This window comes from Ranitomeya imitator, chromosome 5, assembly GCF_032444005.1.
Source record: "Ranitomeya imitator isolate aRanImi1 chromosome 5, aRanImi1.pri, whole genome shotgun sequence".
NCBI classification, from domain to species: Eukaryota; Metazoa; Chordata; class Amphibia; order Anura; family Dendrobatidae; genus Ranitomeya; species Ranitomeya imitator.
In genome coordinates this window covers 415,848,491-415,874,789 of record NC_091286.1, presented here as the reverse complement: position 1 = coordinate 415,874,789, position 26,299 = coordinate 415,848,491, and the positions used below count along the sequence as shown (strand labels likewise).

General features: G+C 42.0%; 1 protein-coding gene across 2 annotated transcripts in view; it reads right to left on the bottom strand.

Annotated features, from left to right (window-relative positions):
* Nucleotides 1–26,299, bottom strand: part of LOC138638064 (tenascin-X-like) — a 366,072-nt gene that overhangs the window by 91,230 nt on the left and 248,543 nt on the right. For both annotated transcript variants that reach the window (XM_069727035.1, XM_069727036.1), the window contains exons 29-32: nucleotides 22,726–22,983; nucleotides 14,260–14,517; nucleotides 8,118–8,369; nucleotides 6,633–6,875 (exon numbers count right to left, since the gene is read on the bottom strand). In XM_069727035.1, the coding sequence (XP_069583136.1) occupies nucleotides 6,633–6,875; nucleotides 8,118–8,369; nucleotides 14,260–14,517; nucleotides 22,726–22,983 (1,011 nt within the window). The remainder of the gene's footprint in view (nucleotides 1–6,632; nucleotides 6,876–8,117; nucleotides 8,370–14,259; nucleotides 14,518–22,725; nucleotides 22,984–26,299) is intronic.

Below are 26,299 nucleotides of genomic sequence, written 5' to 3'. Positions count from 1 at the left end.
GCAAGAATACAAAATATTCAAGACTTTGTGGTTCAGAATTCTATGTTAGAACCAAGAATTCCTATTCCTGATTTGTTTTCTGGAGATAGAGCTAAATTTCTGAGTTTCAAAAATAATTCCAAACTGTTTCTGGCGTTGAAACCTCGCTCCTCTGGTGACCCAGTTCAACAAGTTAAGATAATTATTTCTTTATTACGTGGCGACCCTCAAGACTGGGCATTTTCCCTTGCGCCAGGAGATCCTGCATTATGTAATATTGATGCGTTTTTTCTGGTGCTCAGATTACTGTACAATGAACCTAATTCAGTGGATCAGGCAGAGAAAAATTTGCTGGCTCTGTGTCAGGGTCAGGATGAGATAGAGATTTATTGTCAGAAGTTTAGAAAGTGGTCTGTGCTCACTCAATGGAATGAATGTGCTTTGGCAGCAATCTTCAGAAAGGGTCTCTCTGAAGCCCTTAAGGATGTCATGGTGGGATTTCCTATACCTGCTGGTCTGAATGAGTCTATGTCTTTGGCCATTCAGATCGGTTGACGCTTGCGTGAGCGTAAATCTGTGCACCATTTGGCGGTATTATCTGAGCATAAACCTGAGCCTATGCAGTGCGATAGGACTTTGACCAGAGCTGAAAGGCAGGAACACAGACGTCAGAATGGGCTGTGTTTCTACTGTGGTGATTCCACTCATGCTATCTCCGATTGTCCTAAGTGCACTAAGCGGTTCGCTAAGTCTGCCACCATTGGTACGGTACAGTCGAAATTTCTTTTGTCTGTTACTTTGATCTGCTCTTTGTCTTCCTATTCTGTCATGGCATTTGTGGATTCAGGCGCTGCCCTGAATTTGATGGACTTGGAGTTTGCTAGGCGCTGTGGGTTTGTCTTGGAGCCCTTGCAGTGTCTTATTCCATTGAGCGGAATTGATGCTACGCCTTTGGCCAAGAATAAGCCTCAGTATTGGACCCAGCTGACCATGTAAAGAACTAAACCACAACCAAAACCCGGATAGCCAGAAAGGTGTGTCCACACAGAGAATTATTAAATATAAGCCTTTATTTATATTGGCAATAGGCACAAAGAATTATTAAAATTCAATACATAGTACGCGAATATAACAGGACAGTCAAAAAATATATATAAAAACAATTTAGGATATAGACAGGTGACCCCGGTAAAAATTGCTGGATATAATATATATATATATTTCATTTGATGATAGCGAAAAAAAACAGTAAAAAGTATTATATAAAAATAAATAAAAAATATATAATATATTGTAAAGTGCACTACAAAAACCCACCAAAATTTCAAAAGATATATACCAAATATATATACTAAAATTAAAATTGGGCTGCTACAAAAAATAACAACAATAGTGTGCAAAAAGAAATCTCAAAGTACCACCAAGGCACAATACGTGCTATAATCAGGTGAATAAACAACACCGCTAAAAAGTGCACTGTGCTGTGTACCACCAGGGCACAATGTGTGCTACAATCAAGTAGAACGACAACACCACTAAAAAGTGCAAAGTGCTGTGTGCAAATCACGCTATCAATCAATGCACAAAGTGCCTACAGGGTATAATATGTTCCACAGACAGGTGGATTAACCACACCGCCGAGGTTCAATGTGCAATGTGCAAAATAATGCTACACCCCAAGGGGTGCGCGATTCACGGGACATAGTGACCTCTGGTATAAGGTATATGATAGCAATATATTACCTCTTGTGAACTAGCTGATAGCATTATTTTGCACATTGCACATTGAACCTCGGCCGTGTGGTTTTTGCTCACAGACACCATCGGGTTTTATTGATATTTATATACATATATATATATATATATATATATATATTTATATGGTTTTTATTGGATATCCGTTGGTATTTTGTGTTATATAACCATATTACCAGCTGACCATGTGCATGGCTCCTGCGCACCAGGAGGATATTCACTTTCTGGTGTTGCAAAATCTGCATGATGTGGTCGTGTTGGGGTTGCCATGGCTACAAGTCCATAACCCAGTATTAGATTGGAAATCAATGTCTGTGTCCAGCTGGGGTTGTCAGGGGGTACATGGTGATGTTCCATTTCTGTCTATCTCATCATCCACCCCTTCTGAGGTCCCAGAGTTCTTGTCTGATTACCGGGATGTATTCGATGAGCCCAAGTCCAATGCCCTACCTCCGCATAGGGATTGTGATTGTGCTATCGAGTTGATTCCTGGTAGTAAGTTTCCTAAGGGTCGACTGTTTAATTTATCTGTACATGAGCACGCCGCTATGCGGAGTTACGTAAAAGAATCCTTGGAGAAGGGTCATATTCGGCCGTCGTCATCGCCATTGGGAGCAGGGTTCTTTTTTGTGGCCAAGAAGGATGGTTCGCTGAGACCTTGTATTGATTACCGCCTTCTAAATAAAATCACGGTCGAATTTCAGTACCCCTTGCCGCTGCTATCTGATTTGTTTGCTCGGATTAAGGGGGCTAGTTGGTTCACCAAGATAGATCTTCGTGGTGCATATAATCTTGTGCGTATTAAACGGGGAGATGAATGGAAAACTGCATTTAATACGCCCGAGGGCCATTTTGAGTACCTAGTTATGCCATTCGGACTTGCCAATGCTCCATCAGTATTTCAGTCCTTTATGAATGACATCTTCCGAGAGTACCTGGATGAATTCCTGATTGTGTACTTGGATGATATTTTGGTCTTCTCGGATGATTGGGAGTCTCATGTGAAGCAGGTCAGAATGGTGTTCCAGGTCCTGCGTGCTAATTCTTTGTTTGTGAAGGGATCAAAGTGTCTCTTTGGTGTTCAGAAGATTTCATTTTTGGGGTTCATTTTTTCCCCTTCTACCATCGAGATGGACCCTGTTAAGGTCCAGGCCATTTATGATTGGACTCAGCCGACATCTCTGAAGAGTCTGCAAAAATTCCTTGGCTTTGCTAATTTTTATCGTCGCTTCATCTGTAATTTTTCTAGTATTGCTAAACCATTGACCGATTTGACCAAGAAGGGTGCTGATGTGGTCAATTGGTCTTCTGCTGCTGTGGAAGCTTTTCAAGAGTTAAAGCGTCGTTTTTCTTCTGCCCCTGTGTTGTGTCAACCAGATGTTTCGCTTCCGTTCCAGGTTGAGGTTGATGCTTCTGAAATTGGAGCGGGGGCTGTTTTGTCGCAAAGAGGTGATGATTGCTCGGTGATGAAGCCATGCGCCTTCTTTTCCAGGAAGTTTTCGCCTGCTGAGTGAAATTATGATGTTGGCAATCGAGAGTTGCTGGCCATGAAGTGGGCATTCGAGGAGTGGCGTCATTGGCTTGAAGGAGCTAAGCATCGCGTGGTGGTCTTGACTGATCACAAGAACTTGACTTATCTCGAGTCTGCTAAACGGTTGAATCCTAGACAGGCCCATTGGTCGCTGTTTTTCTCCCGTTTTGACTTTGTGGTTTCGTACCTTCCGGGCTCTAAAAATGTGAAGGCGGATGCCCTGTCTAGGAGTTTTGTGCCCGACTCTCTGGGTTTGCCTGAGCCGGCGGGTATTCTCAAAGAGGGAGTAATTGTGTCTGCCATCTTCCCTGATTTGCAGCGGGTGCTGCAAAAATTTCAGGCTAATAAACCTGATCGTTGCCCAGCAGAGAAACTGTTTGTCCCTGATAGGTGGACGAATAAAGTTATCTCTGAGGTTCATTGTTCGGTGTTGGCTGGTCATCCTGGAATCTTTGGTACCAGAGATTTGGTGGCTAGATCCTTTTGGTGGCCGTCTCTGTCGCGGGATGTGCGTTCTTTTGTGCAGTCCTGTGGGATTTGTGCTCGGGCTAAGCCCTGCTGTTCTCGTGCCAGTGGGTTGCTTTTGCCCTTGCCGATCCCGAAGAGGCCTTGGACACATATCTCTATGGATTTTATTTCGGATCTCCCCGTCTCTCAAAAAATGTTGGTCATTTGGGTAGTTTGTGATCGCTTCTCTAAGATGATCCATTTGGTACCCTTGTCTAAATTACCTTCTTCCTCTGATTTGGTGCCATTGTTCTTCCAGCATGTGGTTCGTTTACATGGCATTCCAGAGAACATCGTTTCTGACAGAGGTTCCCAGTTTGTTTCGAGGTTTTGGCGAGCCTTTTGTGCTAGGATGGGCATTGATTTGTCTTTTTCCTCGGCTTTCCATCCTCAGACAAATGGCCAGACTGAACGAACCAATCAGACCTTGGAAACATATCTGAGATGTTTTGTTTCTGCTGATCAGGATGATTGGGTGTCCTTTTTGCCATTGGCTGAGTTCGCTCTTAATAATCGGGCCAGCTCGGCTACCTTGGTTTCACCGTTTTTCTGCAATTCTGGGTTCCATCCTCGTTTCTCTTCAGGGCAGGTTGAGTCTTTGGACTGTCCTGGTGTGGATACTGTGGTGGACAGGTTGCAGCGGATTTGGACTCATGTAGTGGACAATTTGACCTTGTCCCAGGAGAAGGCTCAACGTTTCGCTAATCGCAGACGCTGTGTGGGTCCCCGACTTCGTGTTGGGGGATTTGGTTTGGTTGTCATCTCGTTATATTCCTATGAAGGTTTCCTCTCCTAAGTTTAAGCCTCGTTTCATTGGTCCGTATAGGATTTCTGAGGTTCTTAATCCTGTGTCTTTTCGTTTGACCCTTCCAGATTCTTTTTCCATCCATAACGTATTCCATAGGTCATTGTTGCGGAGATACGTGGTGTCTGTGGTTCCATCTGTTGATCCTCCTGCCCCGGTTTTGGTGGAGGGGGAGTTGGAGTATATAGTGGAGAAGATTTTGGATTCTCATGTTTCGAGATGGAAACTCCAGTATCTGGTTAAGTGGAAGGGTTATGGTCAGGAAGATAATTCCTGGGTCTTTGCCTCTGATGTCCATGCTGCCTATCTTGTTCGTGCCTTTCATATGGCTCATCCTGGTCGGCCTGGGGGCTCTGGTGAGGGTTCGGTGGCCCCTCCTCAAGGGGGGGGGTACTGTTGTGAATTCTGTGATCAAGCTCCCTCCTGTGGTCACGAGTGGTACTGCGGCTTCTGAGTTTCCTTCCTCAGGTGATGAGGTTAAGTCGTTAGGTGCTGCTCTATTTAACTCCACCTAGTGCTTTGATCCTGGCCTCCAGTCAATGTTCTAGTATTGGTCTTGCTTCCTCCTGGATCGTTCCTGTGGCCTGTCTGCTCAGCATAAGCTAAGTTCTGCTTGTGTTTCTTTTGTTGCTATATTTTCTGGCCAGCTTGCTTTTTTGGTTTTTCTTGTATGCTGGAAGCTCTGGGACGCAGAGGGAGCACCTCCGTACCGTTAGTCGGTGCAGAGGGTCTTTTTGCCCCTCTGCGTGGTTGTTTGTAGGTTTTTGTGTTGACCGCAGAGCTATCTTTCCTATCCTCGGTCTATTCGGTAAGTCGGGCCTCACTTTGCTAAATCTATTTCATCTCTGTGTTTGTATTTTCATCTTAACTCACAGTCATTATATGTGGGGGGCTGCCTTTTCCTTTGGGGAATTTCTCTGAGGCAAGGTAGGCTTATTCTTCTATCTTCAGGACTAGCTAGTTTCTCAGGCTGTGCCGAGTTGCATAGGGAGCGTTAGGCGCAATCCACGGCTACCTCTAGTGTGGTTTGATAGGTTTAGGGATTGCGGTCAGCAGAGTTTCCACGTCTCAGAGCTCGTCCTATGTTTTGTGGTTTTTGTCAGGTCACTTGTGTGCTCTGAACTTCAAGGTCCATTGTGGTTCTGAATTACCTATTCATAACAGGCTGCATTATATTCCATGAGGGGGCTGCATTATATTCTATGAAGGGGGCTGCATTATATTCTATGAGGGGGCTACTTTATATTCTATGAGGGGGCTACCCCAACCCCTGCTACATAATTAGGACGTGTACCACCTTATATTATACCCTAACTTTAGCGTGTTTTACCACACAATTGCTGGTCTTGTGTTTATTTCTATGTAGCTACATAGTGGGCCTCAAGAACGATTTTCTCTGGTGGGCCCGAGGTGCTCCAGTCTGACGCTGTGCTTGGGTGCTAACAAAAGTATCTCCAGCGTGCTCGAATACTATATTTGAGATGCTGTCACTGCATGTCTCACATCTGATAGCCCAGGGGCATGCCCAGTTCACAGCTGAAGCAGCCACAGTATAGGACATATGCTCTGATGATGAGCGCAGTGTCCTGCGGCTGCCTTATTTACAGTATGATAATGCTTTGCTCTGACACTTAAAGAACACAAAATTGGCATCTGGGGCTGTAATATATATATTTTTCTAATTTGCATCCAACTGTGTGTGTTTTTAAGACTCTGTGATTCTGGGTAATGGAATATTGTGTATTGAAGGGAATGTGGGGAAGATGTGCAGGACTTGCTACTTGTGCCAAAAGGGAGATTCAATCCAATCTCTACTTTGCTGGGCTAATGATTTTGTTTTGTTTTGTATTTTTACTTAAAATAAATATGAGTTTTGATTGAAAAAGCCCAAGTATTGATCCAGTATGATGACAAGAAAGACCATTCCCCAACACATTCCTGTTAATCCCACTATGTTTAGGCTGTATAACATAAATTTCTGTTTAGTTTTGCCTAAAATTCTACATAGGTTATCAGCCAATAGAAAAAAGAAAGAAAAGAACAAATAGTACTTACGTGTGTACAGACTGATCTGACCAACGAAACCATATAAAACCGAAAATCTATTATATGCAGAAATCTGTATGTTGTAGAAATTCCCAGATGTCAGATTAGTGATCTGTATTGATGTAGTATTCACAGTCCAGTTGCTGGATGGTTCTCCATAGACAGAAATGCTGTAAGTTGTATTCTCACCAAAATAGGAATCCCAGTTTAGCCAGAAAGAGGTAGTGGTGATGAGTGTAGCAGTGATGTTTCCTGCAATTGTGGAAGAAGCAATACATCATGATAAAGTTTTTTACATACTGTATTTTTCGGACTATAAGGCTCCTTTCACACTTGCATTTTGTGCTGTACATTGTTAAAGAAATATCAGAGAATACACAGCATATCGGTATCCCATGATATACACCGGATAAGCCATGTATTTTGTGAAGTAGGGTTATCTTGCAGACCTGAGTAACAGGAAGGGATCAGATGATCAAGGTAGATCAGATGATAAAAAGAGGGGAATTGTTAAAGAAATGGTTATTCTTCATCTTTTTATTATCAGAAAAATAACAGAAAACAAGTATTGTGCAATGTTATCATCTGTCTCTCCTTGTGGACAATTTCCACATAGTAGTGGTCAGAATTTCTCAGAATCGCCAATTCTATGTCTATTTTTGTCTTTATCCACCCAAGCGATCTGGATCCTGCTGTGACATCGTTGGTCGGAGCAGAAAGTCCAGAACTTTATTTCATCGCTGGATCTCCCGCAGACATCACTGAATCGGCGTGTGTGATGCCGATTCAGCGATGTCTTCACTGGTAACCAGGGCCGCGCTTAGTAACCCAATGTTTACCCTGGTTACCAGTGTAAATGTAAAAAAATGTAAAAAAAAACAAACACTGCATACTGACATTCCGGTGTCTGTCGTGTCCCTCGGCGTTCTGCTTCCCTGCACTGTCAGTGCCGGCCAGCCGTAAAGCAGATTACAGCGGTGACATCACCGCTGTGCTTTACGGCCGGCCGGCGCTCACAGTCAGTGCAGGAAAGAACAGCGCCGGGGGACAGACACCGGAATGTAAGTATGTAGTGTTTGTTTATTTTTACATTTACACTGGTAATCAGGGTAAACATCGGGTTACTAAGCGCGGCCCTGCACTTAGTAACCCGATGTTTACCCTGGTTACCAGAGGACTTCGCATAGTTGGTCGCTGGAGAGCTGTCTGTGTGACAGCTCTCCAGCGATCACAGCGACGCTGCAGCGATCGGGATCGTTGTCTAGATCGCTGCAGCGTCGCTAAATGTGACGGTACCTTAAGAGGCACTAGAAAGACAGCTATCTACTGCATGTTTTGGATAAGAGCCAATTTGCATAACCTATTAAACTGGATATAATCTAGAGTATAGATAAAATATAACTAAGGGAGGTTGTCAAGTGTCCAAACAATTCCTGTAGCCAGATAAGAAAAAAATTATGTGTTGAATATTAAAATGTATCAATGCTAACTCACCTAATATAAAAAGCTCCTTGTTTCCGCCTTGAAGTCCATTGCCTGCAACTGCAGTGATCCGCAATGTGTACTGGTTCCCAATGTGGAGGTTAGTAATAATTACCGATTCAGAAAGCACTGTGAAGCTCTGCGGTGGATCTCCTATCACGTCTATCAGATAGGAGCTTCTGTTACCTTCTGGAAGCAGCCAGCTGACATATATTGTGCTGCTGTTTATTATAGAGGCTTTTAGCTCGGTTACAGTGGCTGGTCCTGTAATTATAAGTAATTCCTGTAAATTATACAATATATTTTGTCTCACACACATAAAGAAGCATACTTCTTATTACATATTCCTTATATTTAGCTACCTGGTTATTTTTCCCAATCTATTCAATGTTGATTTCATGTGTGAAATGAATGGAAGTATTTATTGCTCACTGTGTAAATATATTATTTTATTAAAGTAACTTTAATAGAAGAACCATACTAAGACTGCCATTTTGTCAACAAAAACTGGTAAAAAGCAGTAAAAGCCGTATAGGTGAAAGGTAACAGCAAGAATTCCTGAGCTATTAACTGCAATGCTTAAAATTACAAATTAAACTAGTCATAGACGTAAAGATATGGTTACTGAATGGCAAACATTTTTATTTTTATTTTATTTTTATTTCTGTATTGAATTGTTTGTTGTCAATGAGGCATAAAAAATATTTCTGAAAACACAATGTTACCATGAAAAACACTTACATCCACTATGGAAGCTTCTATACACTACAATATAAAGAAATATCATACTGTGTACATACTACATCATGACAGCACGTAATTATGCGCTGCCATTATTGTGTTGGCAATAGAAATGTAAAATCTGCTTGCCAAAGAAAAGTGGAAGGAAGCAAGTCAGGAAACTGCAGTCACCGGTGATGAACAAAGTGAAATTCAATGAGAATAATAATTAAAAAAAAAATTGTATGCACGCATAAACCAATCAAGCATTGAAAATAATGACAGGTAACATGTGATGTAAATAACGTTGACTCTGTTGACGATAGCGTTTGGCAAAGGATCAGATACATTAGAATATACGTGAACACTCAGTTCCTTAAGTGGTCTGTTGGAATTAAGAAAAATAGACAAGAGTAAGAATCTGGGTGACTTTGGCCAAGTGGTATCCCAAATGTTGCTAGTTAGAGAATTGTGTCAAAGCATCTCCAACATGACTGGTCATCTTGTATTTTCCTGGGATGCAGTGGTTAGGACGTATTAAAAATCATCTATAGAAGGACTACAAATGAAGCAGCAACAGGATCATGGAGCATAGAGCACAATGGTGCATTTGGGGATTGATGGTAATCTGTGTGGTCCCATCATACAAAGAAGCTACTTTAGCACCAATTGCTGCAAATGATAATTCTGTCTGCAAGAAATAAAAAAAAATGTGAGCGCACAAAGCTCATCAAGCGCTTTGTATGGTGTTGCTAAGCCTCAGACCAGTTTAGAGTGTCTATGCTGAACCCTGCCTAAAGCCGAGGTCACACTTGTGAGTGCAAGGTGAGAGATTCTCGCCTCAATACCCGGCACTGCAGCCGGTACTCGGGACCGGAGCGTGTGACTGCATAGAAATAAATGCAGCCACACGCTGTGGTCTTGAGCGCCTGTAGCAGTGATGGGTATTGAGTCAAGAGACTTGCGCGAGTCTCTCGCAATGTTCTCGCAAGTGTGACCCCGGACTAACACTGAAAGCTATAATGGGCCCCAACGTCCACCATAGGAAGAAGGCAAGTCAGCAGAGGTGGTATGATCATCTGGGCAACATTGTACTGTGGAACCTTGCCAGATTACAGACATTGTTCATCAATCGTTTGAGAAAAAAAGAGTTCAAGGTGCCCCGATTTCTAAATCCAGCAAATTATATCTATGGGTATGCTGGGAAATCAAGTTTGATCCATGGAGGTACCACCTGGTAACTTGCAGGGCTATTCACCCTTAGTAAGTTATCATTTTTCCACTGGCTAAAAAAAATTTCTAAGCAAATATTAGAGTTCGGCTTGGCTATCTTTGTAGTATCATTACTGGCATAGAGAAAATGCAAGTATGTTGTATTCCAGCTGGACTATCACTTTGAAGGATTTGCTCCCAACATCTTGGTGCCAGGTACCATAGGAAGGTCAGAGCTATAGTTGTGGCACAAGGAAATATTGTCAATATTTGTGGTATGCCCTGATGAAGGGGTCACCTGAACCCTGAAACGCGTAGAATAAACCACGTTGAAAACCTCTACAATTTTTGAAATTCTTCTTGCGGCAGCGCAGGGATGATCCTTTTTTCTCCTATCTAAGTGTGTGCTTCAATCAGGTCCTGCACTGACCTGTGGATCTGCAGCAGCCGCCATTAATATATGCCCTTTCTTCAATCTCACTAGGTGAGTAGTTCTCTTGGTGGGCAACTTTGTGTAACGTTTGATAAGACCCTATTTGCGCTTTTGTGTCTCCCTCTTTTCACTGACTATACTACAAGTGTACCCTGGAACCCTGGAACTTGAATTAACATGCTGCTCTGCAGCACATTTGTGCAGAGAGAGTGGTCAATTAAAGTCCTGGGCCACGCTTACAGCCGCCACTCACAGTATAGTGCACAGTATAGTGAGCAGTGATGTAACCATTCTGTACACACCCCCTTAACTGAAAGCCAGTGGATCCTGGGAAGAAAGCAGTTAATTTTCTCCTGGTAGCTGCATTTTCAGCAAAGTAGCCAGGCAGCATCAGAACACTATTTACCTGCAGATTAAACTTTTATCTAAATACAAATAGCATTTTCAGAGTGACAGGTGTCATTTTACAATTAATTAGATTTTAATAATTGCCCTGGTTAGAAACAAATAGTTATTAACATAGCTGAAAAGAATAAAAGATGTCTATCTATCAACTGTTGTAACATGGACAATCTTTACATATAAACCAGTGTATATAACATATAGAAAAGCAACTACTATATTCTGTATGTGTCATAATAATTATTATACGGAAGTTATCAGGTACATATTTAGTGTGTTATATACAGTCGGCCTGTAATTTGCTTACATAGCTTTCCAATTATTGTTCTGTGTTTCCTGGTTTTAAAAACACCATACATGTGGCCCTTATTTTTTTATCAAAAGGAAAGCTAATTTCGTGATTTATATAGCAGCTGAAATAATAAAATAAATCCTCAGATGTGGCTACTATTTTGGAAACTAAATTCCTCAAGGTTTTGTTAAAAGACTTAAAAGGGTGTAGTAACAATTTTGACCTCACATTTATTTTCTGGAAATTAGCACACAGTGGGTGTTGCAGAGTGAAAATTGTGAATGTGCTATTTTATTGTCCAATACATTGTGCCAAAGATGCTGTACCCACCTAATTTACCAGTGAGACACATACTGTAAATTGTTAAGTGGGTTTTCACCAGTACAGCAATGTGGCCGGCACTTGTGATTATGTCACACTGCTGGGCTCACAAAGGAGTGGCAGCTAGTTGGCTTCGGGACTGCAAGTTTTATAGGATTGGTTCTCAGGCGTCATGACACTTACACTTACAACTAAAATGGAAAACTATGGAAAGTGATCCCAGTATGGCATCTAAACCTCTTTATGGATGTATCTAAAGGTACCGTCACACTAGACGATATCGCTAGCGATCCGTGACGTTGCAGCGTCCTGGCTAGCGATATCGTCCAGTGTGACAGGCAACAGCGATCAGGCCCCTGCTGTGATATCGCTGGTCGGGGCAGAAAGTCCAGAACTTTGTTTCGTCGCTGGACGTCCCGCTGACATCGCTGAATCGGCGTGTGTGACACCGATTCAGCGATGTCTTCGCTGGTAACCAGGGTAAACATCGGGTTACTAAGCGCAGGGCCGCGCTTAGTAACCCGATGTTTACCCTGGTTACCATCGTTAAAGTAAAAAAAACAACCACTACATACTTACCTACCGCTGTCTGTCCCCGGCGCTGGGCTTCTCTGCTCTGGCTGTGAGCGCCGGGCAGCCGGAAAGCACAGCGGTGACGTCACCACTCTGCTTTCCGGCCGCTGTGCTCACAGCCAGAGCAGAGAAGCAGAGCGCCGGGGACAGACAGCGGTAGGTAAGTATGTAGTGGTTGTTTTTTTTACTTTAACGATGGTAACCAGGGTAAACATCGGGTTACTAAGCGCGGCCCTGCACTTTGTAACCCGATGTTTACCCTGGTTACCGGCATCGTTGGTCGCTGGAGAGCGGTCTGTGTGACAGCTCTCCAGCGACCAAACAGCGACGCTGCAGCGATCCGGATCGTTGTCGGTATCGCTGCAGCGTCGCTTAGTGTGGCGGTACCTTAAGGGTATGAGACCCAATACTAGTGTTATTTGGGGTTTACTAGTATTTCAATTTAAAATGTGTGGTGGGCACTGTCTATTGTAATTGTTTACCAAATGAACATGACTACTTGGTAAATCGTGTTGTTATCCAAAATACATGTACCCAAGTTTTACCTATTCTTTGGCTTGTACACTGGCCTCATATGTAGAACAATGATGCACCTAAATATCACCTAAATATCATGATTCTCTACTGCATCTATGGGAGATTACAGCCAAACCAAAGTTGATCATTCTAATACTCATACTCATTTAATACTTTTTTTTATAAAAATGCCTTTTTTAAATTATGCTTTCATGTGAGTCATACCTTATTATTACTCTGCCTATAGAACTGTGAAACAGTCTGTCATTTGCGGCATGAACTTCCCTTTTCTTTGGTACCATCTTGGCACATTATTGATGTCTATGGCACACACTGCACTACAAATGGTCATGTAGAATGCAAAACCCTCACCTACCGTGTCCTCACCCATCCCCTGTAGATTGAGCCCTTGTGGCAGGGTCCTCTCTCCTCCTGTACCAGTCAGTGACTTGTTTTGTTAAAAGATTATTGTACTTTGCTTTTTGTTATGTATATAAACAGATGGAGGTGTTATAGGCGTAAGAAGGCTAATAGGAGTAAGAAGGCTAATAGTGATGAGTGAGTTTACTCATTGCTAGGGTTTTCCCCGAGCACGCTCGGGTGACCTCTGAGTATTTATGACTGCTCGGAGATTTAGTTGTCATCCCAGCTGAATTATTTACAGCTATTAGCCAAAGTGAGTACATGTGGGGGTTGCCTGGTTGCTAAGGAATCCCCAGATGTAATCAAGCAGGCTAGTAGCTGTAAATCATTCAGCTGCCACGATGAAAACTAAATCTCCGAGCATAAAAAAATACTCGGAGGACACCTGAGCATGCTCGGGAAAACCAGAGCAATGAGTACACTCACTCATCACTAAAGGCTAAGGAATAGTGAGTCTGAGAGCTCAGTATTTTTACATTAGCATTTCATCAGTATTTGTATGCAAAAACCAGGAGTGTCTTCAAATCACAAAACAAATGTCAATCTTTCAATTATAGCTTTTCTCTTCAAATTCCCCTCCTGCCTTTGGCATGCAAACACTAATGCAAAAATGCTGACATGTGAATAAAGCCTAAAAGTTTAATATTTTTTTACAAATCCTTCCTAGCTATCATAATACAGAAATATGGCAGCTAACTGGCTGACATTGTGCTAGACTAGTGCAAATTGAATCCCAAATATTTATAGCAAAATCAATCTCTGATAACATGATTATTTTATTACTAGACATGAGCAAACCCGAACTATAAAGTTTGAGGTTAGTACCAAACACTATGCGTCTGGTGCTCAACGTCGAAAATGGACTTCTTCCGGAAGTACGTTTTAGTGTTTGGAGTTTTGGGAAAAGAGAGAAAGATTCCTTTGGCAGCCCCCTAGTCCTTATTAAAACCATTTTACAGCACCAAAGCTCTTGTCCCCTTTGGCTTCTATTTGGTTTGGGTTCTGGTTAAAGTTCGGGTACAGATCTGGTACCCGAACCAAACTTTGGACTAATGTTCAGTCGCTGAACCTGAACTTCTATGGGCCTGTTCATCCCTTTAGGGGACAGTAAGACAATGACATCATCATTGTAAGTAAAAGAAATAAAATGGTAAACCTTATCTGTCACTTCAAATTTATTACTATAGTAACATTAATGCATTTTGGATCAAAATACTGTTAATTACATAGAATGTGAAAATTTGAATATAATAAATACTCACTTGTATACACAGATATTACTGAACTGTTTCCAGACACATTATTCTCCCCAACCATAGCAGTGACCAGTAATGTGTAATAATTCCCAGGTGTTAAGCCTTTAAGTGTAAAAATAGTTGAAGCCACAGTTTTATTGAAAGTAGGATTGCCCAGAATCTGGATTTCATAAGAACTTGCATTTCCAACTGGTTCCTCCCAGGTCAGAGATATAGAAGTGGTGGTGATGATCCCAGTCATTAAGTTCTTTACGATTGCAGGTTCTATAATGAAATAGTAAAGATGTAAATGCTATCCAACTCTATCTTTTACATAGAAATTAGCCTGGTACGATTATATTGCATGTCAGAAGGATAGCTTACATTCATTAGGGAAATTTAAAGAATGACATTGGCTAAGGTTTAGGTACTTAACCCGGTAGTGACAAAGCCACATTTTTCAAATTTAATATATGTTGCTGTATGTGGCAATAACACATATGTTTCAACACGTCCCAGTGATTTTAAGACTGCTTTTTTCGTGACACTATATACTTTATTATAGTTGTAAATTGGGGTCGATATGTTTTTCATTTATGAATATATCAGAAATATGACAAAAAAATTAGCAATTTTTAAATCATGAATGTTTCTACCTTTATTCCAAATAGTCATAACACACAAACTAGTTAATAAATAACATTTACCTTATGTCTACCTTACACATACACCATTTGTCAAATGTTGTTTTATTTTGTTAGCATATCACAAAGGTAAAAATTTTGCAGCAAATTTTCATTTTTTTTGAGAAAATTTACAAAACCTATTTGTTAGAGTCCAATTAAGCTTTGAAGTGACTCTGGGCCCTTTGAGCTCAACCCAATATATTCAAAACTGCTGTCAGGTAGTTTGTTAACTTTCACAGGATTTTCAGTTATTAAGGCCTGATTCACAGATCGACCAGAAGAAGAATTAAATTTCACCTGTCAGAAGTGTAGACTAGTGGCCCTTTTAGAAGAAAAGGTGCGGGGTCTGGAAGAAAGAATAGCAACTTTGAAACTCATCAAAGAGAATGAAGACTTTCTAGACAGAACAGAAGCATCTCTACTGGTCACAGAAGGTGCAAAAAGTGTCAGAGAACCTCCAAAAGCAGATGAGTGGAAGCATGTGACCAAAAGAAGCAAGAAGACCATGGAGAAATCACCAACCACACAACTGAAGAACCGATATCAAATCTTTGTAGAGGATGAAGATGGCACACCTAAGAATGAAGCAATAACAGCAAGCAAAAAAGAAAAGGGCACACAGCAACAAGTGACAGCAAAAAGTACAGCCAAGAAGCAACGAAGAGTGGTGGTGGTGGGAGACTCACTACTGAGAGGCACCGAAGCAGCCATCTGCAGACCGGACATAACTGCAAGAGAAGTATGCTGCCTTCCAGGTGCGATGATCAAGGATGTGACCGATAGGATACCAAAGCTCTTCAGCTCCAAGGACGTCCACCCATTTCTTCTGATACATGTTGGCACCAATGACACGGCAAGGAAGGACCTACCGACAATCTGCAAGGACTTTGAAGAGTTGGGGAAGAAAGTAAAGGAACTGGATGCACAGGTAGTTTTTTCTTCTATCCTTCCAGTAGACGGGCATGGCACCAGGAGATGGAACAGGATCCTTGATGCAAACAACTGGCTAAGACGATGGTGCAGACAACAAGGATTTGGATTCCTGGACCACGGTGTGAATTACTGGTATGATGGACTCCTCGCCAGAGACGGACTACACCTCAACAAACCTGGGAAACACACATTCGCCAGAAGACTCGCTACACTCATCAGGAGGGCGTTAAACTAGAAGAAGAGGGGACGGGAAGAAAATCATTAGACTCGAACAAAGACGACCCAGGAAAACATACTCAGAAGGGAGGTAAGAACATTTCTAAAACAATCCACAGTGAGGAGATTGGAACAAAACAAAATCCTCTGAACTGCATGCTCACAAACGCCAGAAGCCTGACAAACAAGATGGAAGAACTAGAAGCAGAAATATCTACAGGTAACTTTGACATAGTGGGAATAACCGAGACATGGTTAGATGAAAGCTATGACTGGGCAGTTAACTTACAGGGTTACAGTCTGTTTAGAAAGGATCGTAAAAATCGGAGAGGAGGAGGGGTTTGTCTCTATGTAAAGTCTTGTCTAAAGTCCACTTTAAGGGAGGATATTAGCGAAGGGAATGAGGATGTCGAGTCCATATGGGTTGAAATTTATGGAGGGAAAAATGGTAACAAAATTCTCATTTAGAAGAGGATTCTTTACTGTTAGGGCAGTGAGAATCTGGAATTGCTTGGAATTGCTTGCCTGAGGAGGTGGTGATGGCGAACTCAGTCGAGGGGTTCAAGAGAGGCCTGGATGTCTTCCTGGAGCAGAACAATATTGTATCATACAATTATTAGGTTCTGTAGAAGGACGTAGATCTGGGTATTTATTATAATGGAATACAGGCTGAACTGGATGGACAAATGTCTTTTTTCGGCCTTACTAACTATGTTACTATGTTACTATGTTACTATGATTCACATGCCAGTATTTTTGCATCAGTTATTTCTATGCCAAAATCAAAAAGTGTTTCTAAAACACAGAACAAGGGTCAGTCTTTCAATTGTAGTAAAATTTTCTCTGTAAGTTCCACTCCTGGTTTTGGCATACAAACGCTAATGAAAAAATACTGATGTGGGAATGAGGCCTTACGCAAAGTGGAGTTACAGGAATTAATAATTATATTTTTGCCACCGAAATACATACAACAAACATACAACATACATACATACTACATACATACTACATACAGTTAGGTCCATATATATTTGGACAGAGACAACAGTTTTCTAATTTTGGTTATAGACATTATCACAATGAATTTTAAACAAAACAATTCAGATGCAGTTGAAGTTCAGACTTTCAGCTTTCATTTGAGGGTATCCACATTAAAATTGGATGAAGGGTTTAGGAGTTTCAGCTCCTTAACATGTGCTACCCTGTTTTTAAAGAGACCTATGAATATCAGCCCGCAGCTGTCTGCATTGCCTTTCTGGCTATAAAATATAGGGGGACCCGACATCATTTTTTGGGGGTTCCCCCTATTTTAATAGCCAGTAAAGGCTATGCAGACAGCTGCGGGCTGATATTCATAGCCTGGGAGGGGCCAATTAGTATTACCCCCTTCCCAGGATACAAATATTGGCCCCCGGCCATCGGCTTGCCTCCTCTGGCGCAGAAAATTGCGCGGGAGCCCACGTTGGTTTTTTCCGTGTTTTTTTCTATAGATACATAGATGTTTCTATCCATATATCTATCTGGCTAATTTCACACATCAGGTTTTTGCCGTCAGGCACAATCCGGCGAGTTTTGAAAAAAATATCTGTTTTTTTTTCTGCTGGATCCGATATTTCTCATAGAGTTGTATTAGTGCCGGATTGCACCTGATGGCCACACATTTCATCCGTTTTTTGCCGGATCCATATCGTCGTGGGACACTCGTGGATTTCTGCGGATCAGGGAGTATAGTATTTGTTTGTTATTTTAATATTTTATACAGATGACACTGGCTTCGGGGAACAAAGTGACAAGTGATGGTGAGTATGTACTCTATGTTATATGTACTGTATGTCTGTATGTATGTATTGTATGTAATGTATGAATGTATTGTATGCTGTATGTATGTAGTATGTTGTATGTATGTATGTAGTATGTATGTTGTATGTATGTAGTATGTATGTAGTATGTACGTATGTAGTATGTATGTATGCATGTAGTATGTGTGTAGTATGTATGTATGTTGTATGTATGTAGTATGTATATTGTATGTATGTAGTATGTGGTATGTAAGTTGTATGTATGTGGTATGTATGTAGTATGTTGTATGTATGTTGCATGTATGTATGTAGTATGTATGCATGTAGTATGTATGTAGTATGTCATATGTACAGTGGGGCAAAAAAGTATTTAGTCAGTCAGCAATAGTGCAAGTTCCACCACTTAAAAAGATGAGAGGCGTTTGTAATTTACATCATAAGTAGACCTCAACTATGGGAGACAAACTGAGAAAAAAAAATCCAGAAAATCACATTGTATGTTTTTTTATCATTTTTTTTGCATATTATGGTGGAAAATAAGTATTTGGTCAGAAACAAACAATCAAGATTTCTGGCTCTCACAGACCTGTAACTTCTTCTTTAAGAGTCTCCTCTTTCCTCCACTCATTACCTGTAGTAATGGCACCTGTTTAAACTTGTTATCAGTATAAAAAGACACCTGTGCACACCCTCAAACAGTCTGACTCCAAACTCCACTATGGTGAAGACCAAAGAGCTGTCAAAGGACACCAGAAACAAAATTGTAGCCCTGCACCAGGCTGGGAAGACTGAATCTGCAATAGCCAACCAGCTTGGAGTGAAGAAATCAACAGTGGGAGCAATAATTAGAAAATGGAAGACATACAAGACCACTGATAATCTCCCTCGATCTGGGGCTCCACGCAAAATCCCACCCCGTGGGGTCAGAATGATCACAAGAACGGTGAGCAAAAATCCCAGAACCACGCGGATGGACCTAGTGAATGAACTGCAGAGAGCTGGGACCAATGTAACAAGGCCTACCATAAGTAACACACTACGCCACCATGGACTCAGATCCTGCAGTGCCAGACGTGTCCCACTGCTTAAGCCAGTACATGTCCGGGCCCGTCTGAAGTTTGCTAGAAAGCATTTGGATGATCCAGAGGAGTTTTGGGAGAATGTCCTATGGTCTGATGAAACCAAACTGGAACTGTTTGGTAGAAACACAAACACAACTTGACGTGTTTGGAGGAAAAAGAATACTGAGTTGCATCCATCAAACACCATACCTACTGTAAAGCATGGTGGTGGAAACATCATGCTTTGGGGCTGTTTCTCTGCAAAGGGGCCAGGATGACTGATCCGGGTACATGAAAGAATGAATGGGGCCATGTATCGTGAGATTTTGAGTGCAAACCTCCTTCCATCAGCAAGGGCATTGAAGATGAAACGTGGCTGGGTCTTTCAACATGACAATGATCCAAAGCACACCGCCAGGGCAACGAAGGAGTGGCTTCGTAAGAAGCATTTCAAGGTCCTGGAGTGGCCTAGCCAGTCTCTAGATCTCAACCCTATAGAAAACCTTTGGAGGGAGTTGAAAGTCCGTGTTGCCAAGCGAAAAGCCCAAAACATCACTGCTCTAGAGGAGATCTGCATGGAGGAATGGGCCAACATACCAACAACAGTGTGTGGCAACCTTGTGAGGACTTACAGAAAACGTTTGACCTCTGTCATTGCCAACAAAGGATATATTACAAAGTATTGAGATGAAATTTTGTTTTTGACCAAATACTTATTTTCCACCATAATATGCAAATAAAATGTTAAAAAAACAGACAATGTGATTTTCTGGATTTTTTTTTCTCAGTTTGTCTCCCATAGTTGAGGTCTACCTATGATGTAAATTACAGACGCCTCTCATCTTTTTAAGTGGTGGAACTTGCACTATTGCTGACTGACTAAATACTTTTTTGCCCCACTGTATGTAGTACATAGTATGTTGTATGTAGTATGTATGTAGTATGTATGTTGTATGTATTTGTATGTATGTGGTACGATGTATGTATGTTGTATGTATGTAGTATGTATGTGGTATGTTGCATGTATATTGTATGTATGTAGTATGTTGTATGTATGTTGTATGTGTGTATGTAGCATGTATGTAGTATGTTGTATGTATGTTGTATGTAGTATGTATGTAGTATGTTGTATGTATATATGTAGTATGTATGTAGTATATAGTATGTTGTATGTAGTATGTATGTAGTATGTATGTTGTATGCATTTGTATATATGTGGTATGTTGTATGTATGTTGTATATATGGTGTATGTATGTTGTATGTATTTAGTATGTATGTAGTATGTATATTGTATTTATGTATGTATATATTATGTGTGTATGTAGTATGTATGTAGTATATTGTATGTATGTATGTAGTATGCATGTAGCATATAGTATGTTGCATGCATGTAGTATGTGGTATGTTTGTATGTATGTAGTGTGTATGTTGTATGTATGTAGTATGTATGTAGTTTGTTGCATGTAGTATGTATGTTTGTGGGGGTTTTTTGCATTCAACACATTAGCCGGATGATGGGACTACTACTGTCCCATCATTGGCTAATGTGCCACTCACTGTCATTGTAGCAGGCATATCCCAATGAGACTTGTAGTCTCATCGGACGATGCCTGCACACAGACACAAAGACCCCTGGCAGGCCCACACAGGCCCCCAAGAGGCCTGTACAGACCCCGGCAGGCCCGCACAGACCCCCGAGAGGCCCATACAGACCCCCAGTAGGCCCGCACAGACCCCCGAAAGGCCCATACAGACTCCCGGCAGGCCTGCACAGACCCCCGAGAGGCCCATACAGACCCCCGGCAGGCCCGCACTGACCCCCGAGAGGCCCGTACAGACCCCGCTCACACACAGACATGCAATCTCCGCTCACGCACCGCCCACAAATCATGACATCATTTGAGCAGCCAATCACAGCCATGCCATTAGTTAACATGGCTAACATGCCTAACAGGATGTGTTCACACTTCTTAGGATCCTCATTGGCTGAATAAAATAAAACTGGCTCATTGCATTATGGGAACTTCCGATTCCGGTATTCGATATTGTAAAAGTATCGGAACTCAGTATCGGAACTCCGATACAGCGAATATCGGCTGATACCCGATATTGCAGTATCGGAATGCTCAACACTACAAATTGATTTTATTTGGTACAGAGTAAATTATTATTTGCCCGTGTTTCCTCACAGAACACAAGTCATACCTATGGTATTGAGCAGTAGAAAAAAATGTCACATGATCATACAGAACCTGATATATCTTAGCTAAAAATTATTTAATTATTTGAAAACTAGATGGAGGCCCAATGCTATCACATCAGGAGGGCGGTAATGTCACAATGGGGGCAGGCAGGCGGTGCAGTTGTTGCCTAATGACATCCTGTGGTAATCTAATGACTTTTGCATCAGGGGACTCATGTGCTTGACGCCTACGCTTATATGCATTGTTTTTGTCGCAGCGATGCTGTTTCTCTTCAAGATTCTCATTTGCCTATTGTTGTCTTCGACGTTGTGCCTTTGCTGCTTTCCTTTCATGGTCATTGAGTTAAAATATTTTTTGAACACAGTCAGTGAAATATTTTACCTCGCAAAATGAATCCACTGTGATCCCCTGCTGTAATGTAAGTATTGTCTTTTGCTTCCTCCCCTGCCCAGGAGATGTGGTATGCTCCGTACATGGTCAGACACACTCACCCCTGTGTCTGACCGTGTACAGAACATACCACAGCTCCTGGGCAGGGAAGGAAGCAAAAGACAATACTGAGATTACAGCAGGAGATCGCAGAGGATATAGTTTGTGAGGTAAAATATTTTTTAATAACAGTCAGTGAAATATTTTACCTCACAAAATGAATCCACTGTGATACCCTGCTGTAGTCTCAGTATTATCTTTTGCTTCCTCCCCTGCCCAGCAGATGTGGTATGCTCTGTACACGGTCAGACACAGTCAATTTTTAAAATGAACTTTTGTTCATGGGAAAAGCCCTTTGATGTGACCGGCTTCCTCTGCCTGTAGACACGTCGCACATCTGCCGCCAGGATCAGCCAAATGATTCACTGCACCTGCGCATAATTCACATAGGCGCAGTAAATCAGACCACCGCCATCTTTGTGCAGACAGATAGCGGTGGTCACATAAAAACTGCGCATGCACTCCTCCTGTACAAAGATGGTGGCAGTCAATCAATTATTCAGCTGATCCCAGCACCAGCGTGTTCACGATGGTGTTCCGCTGGTGGTACCATGCAAGAGGCTGCGTGATAATGTGAGTGTGTATGAGTGTGTGAAGGTGAGTGTGAGAGTGTAAGTGTGAGTGTGAGAGTGTGAGTGTGTGAGTGTGAGTATGGGAGTGTGAGTATGGGAGTGTGAGTATGGGAGTGTGAGTGTGGGAGTGTGAGTGTGGGAGTGTGATAGTGGGAGTGTGAGTGTGGGAGTGTCACCGTGAGTGTGTGTGAGTGTGAGAGTGAGTGTGTGAGTGTGTGTGTGAGTGTGAATGTGAGTGTGTGTGTGTGTGAATGTGAGTGTGAGTGTGAATGTGAGTGTGAATGTGAGTGTGTGTGAGTGTTAGTGTAAATGTGAGTGTGAGTGAGTGTGTGTGTGAGTGTGTGGTGTGACGGTGTTCCGCTGGTGGTAACGCACAATAGGTTGGGTGTCCCAATATGGCTGCCGGTGAACTTCCTCCGCTTGGAATTCTGGGATTCGAGGATGTCCAGACGGAAGTGGATGACAGACAATTTAAGGTAATTATATAAATAGATATATACAATTTGAAAATCTGAGTGGAAGAAATACCCACTTGTATATACAGATATTTCTGAACTGTCTCCGGTCACATTATTCTCCCCAACAACAGCAGAGACCAGCAATGTGTAATAATTCCCCGGTGTCAGGCCTTCAATTGTAGCAGAAGTTGAAGTCATAGTTTTATTGAAAGTTGGATTGCCTAGAATCTGGATTTCATAAGAACTTGCATTTCCATCTGGTTTCTCCCAGTTCAGAGATATAGAAGTGGTGGTGATGTTCCGGGTCATCAGGTTCTTCACTACTTTGGGTTCTATTATGAAAAAGGAAAGATATAAATACTTGCGAACAAAAGATTTGACATCGTTCTCTGTCTGGTATGACTTTATTGTATTTTTCTGGGAATATTATTTCATTGTTTACTTATCCAAGGTAAAAATACTGAAATACATAGTCTAAATTTTAAGTCATTGCTAAAATATCTAGTAACATAGTAACATAGTAACATAGTTAGTAAGGCCGAAAAAAGACATTTGTCCATCCAGTTCAGCCTATATTCCATTATAATAAATACCCAGATCTACGTCCTTCTACAGAACCTAATAATTGTGTGATACAATATTGTTCTGCTCCAGGAAGACATCCAGGCCTCTCTTGAACCCCTCGACTGAGTTCGCCATCACCACCTCCTCAGGCAAGCAATTCCAGATTCTCACTGCCCTAACAGTAAAGAATCCTCTTCTATGTTGGTGGAAAAACCTTCTCTCCTCCAGACGCAAAGAATGCCCCCTTGTGCCCGTCACCTTCCTTGGTATAAACAGATCCTCAGCGAGATATTTGTATTGTCCCCTTATATACTTATACATGGTTATTAGATCGCCCCTCAGTCGTCTTTTTTCTAGACTAAATAATCCTAATTTCGCTAATCTATCTGGGTATTGTAGTTCTCCCATCCCCTTTATTAATTTTGTTGCCCTCCTTTGTACTCTCTCTAGTTCCATTATATCCTTCCTGAGCACCGGTGCCCAAAACTGGACACAGTACTCCATGTGCGGTCTAACTAGGGATTTGTACAGAGGCAGTATAATGCTCTCATCATGTGTATCCAGACCTCTTTTAATGCACCCCATGATCCTGTTTGCCTTGGCAGCTGCTGCCTGGCACTGGCTGCTCCAGGTAAGTTTATCATTAACTAGGATCCCCAAGTCCTTCTCCCTGTCAGATTTACCCAGTGGTTTCCCGTTCAGTGTGTAATGGTGATATTGATTCCCTCTTCCCATGTGTATAACCTTACATTTATCATTGTTAAACCTCATCTGCCACCTTTCAGCCCAAGTTTCCAACTTATCCAGATCCATCTGTAGCAGAATACTATCTTCTCTTGTATTAACTGCTTTACATAGTTTTGTATCGTCTGCAAATATCGATATTTTACTGTGTAAACCTTCTACCAGATCATTAATGAATATGTTGAAGAGAACAGGTCCCAATACTGACCCCTGCGGTACCCCACTGGTCACAGCGACCCAGTTAGAGACTATACCATTTATAACCACTCTCTGCTTTCTATCACTAAGCCAGTTACTAACCCATTTACACACATTTTCCCCCAGACCAAGCATTCTCATTTTGTGTACCAACCTCTTGTGCGGCACGGTATCAAACGCTTTGGAAAAATCGAGATATACCACGTCCAATGACTCACCGTGGTCCAGCCTATAGCTTACCTCTTCATAAAAACTGATTAGATTGGTTTGACAGGAGCGATTTCTCATAAACCCATGCTGATATGGAGTTAAACAGTTATTCTCATTCTCTCCAGAATAACATCCCTCAGAAACCCTTCAAATATTTTACCAACAATAGAGGTTAGACTTACTGGCCTATAATTTCCAGGTTCACTTTTAGAGCCCTTTTTGAATATTGGCACCACATTTGCTATGCGCCAGTCCTGCGGAACAGACCCTGTCGCTATAGAGTCACTAAAAATAAGAAATAATGGTTTATCTATTACATTACTTAGTTCTCTTAGTACTCGTGGGTGTATGCCATCCGGACCCGGAGATTTATCTATTTTAATCTTATTTAGCCGGTTTCGCACTAGTTATTTTTTTTCTGGAATCAAATTATTTTAGAGGTAATATTCAGCCATAGTTTGTTTCATGCTGTGACAGGGTCACTGGCGCATATGCAAGGGGGGATATGTGTTGCAAAGGTTGTTATCCTGCATTATATGAAATCCATAAGTTTCCCTTCAGCATGATAAGTGCTGAGAGCAAACCAGCCATTACCAAGGTCAGGGTTTTGTTGTGAATAGGTGTAAGAGATGTCCAAGATGCCTACTCACCATATCACCACCTCAAGGGTGTGGTTAGAGGGAGTTAAAGGGATCCTGTCACCTGAATTTGGCAGGACCGGTTTTCGGTCATATGGGCGGGGTTTTCAGGTGTTTGATTCACCCTTTCCTTACCCGCTGGCTGCATGCTGGTCGCAATATTGGATTGAAGTTCATTCTCTGTCCTCTGTAGTACACGCCTGCGCAAGGCAATCCGCTAACTCTCTTGCACCACTCCAGTCTGTCCTCAACTCTGCTGCCTGACTAATCCACCTCTCTCCTCGCTACTCCCCTGTTTTTCTCCTCTGCAAATCCCTCCACTGGCTCCCATTTCTCCAACTAATACAGTTCAAACTACTAACACTGACTTACAAAGCCATCCACAACCTGTTCCCTCCCTTTATCTCTGAACTAACCTCACAATATCTTCCCTCACGTAATCTTCGATCCTCCTAAGACCTCCTACTCATTTCCACACTAATTCGTTCCTCACACAACCGCCTCCAAGATTTCTCCCGAATATCCCCCATCCTCTGGAATTCCACGCCTCAACACGTCCGATTGTCCACCACCCTCGGATCCTTCAGACGGAATCTGAAAACCCATCTCTTCAGGAAAGCTTACAGCCTGCAATAACCATTCTGCCGCCTCACTACCACCTTAACTGCTGCACCCCCAAACTTCTGTCTCTTCCCCATTATCCTGCAGAATGTAAGTCCGCAAGGACAGGGTCCTCTCTGTACCAGTCTGTCATCGTAAATTTGTTTACTGTAAATGATGTCTATAACTTTGTATGTAACCCCTTCTCATGTACAGCACCGTGGAATTAATGGTGCTGTATAAATAATAATAATAATAACAACAACAGAAAGTACTGCCATATTAGTTGTTGCCTCTTCCAGTTGATTTAGCTTCTCGTCTGCTTATGTTCCACAGCCCCTACATCTTAATATATACTTACCTTGTAATGTCTTCACATCCTGTTCCGTCCAGATGTGTCCAGATCCCAGAATTCCAAGTGGCGGAATTCCACCGACCTCCATATTGGGACACCCTAGTGATGGGTGTCTCAATATGGATACTGCTGGTGGTACCAGCCTCTTGCACCGTACCACCAGTGGAACACAGTCACAACACACACACACTGTATAGGCCATATGCACCACACACACAAACACACCGTATATGCCATACACACCACACACACACACACTGTGTACGCTGTATGCACCACACACACACACACTGTATACGTCATACACAGCCTATTGCGCGGTACCGCCAGTGGAACAAT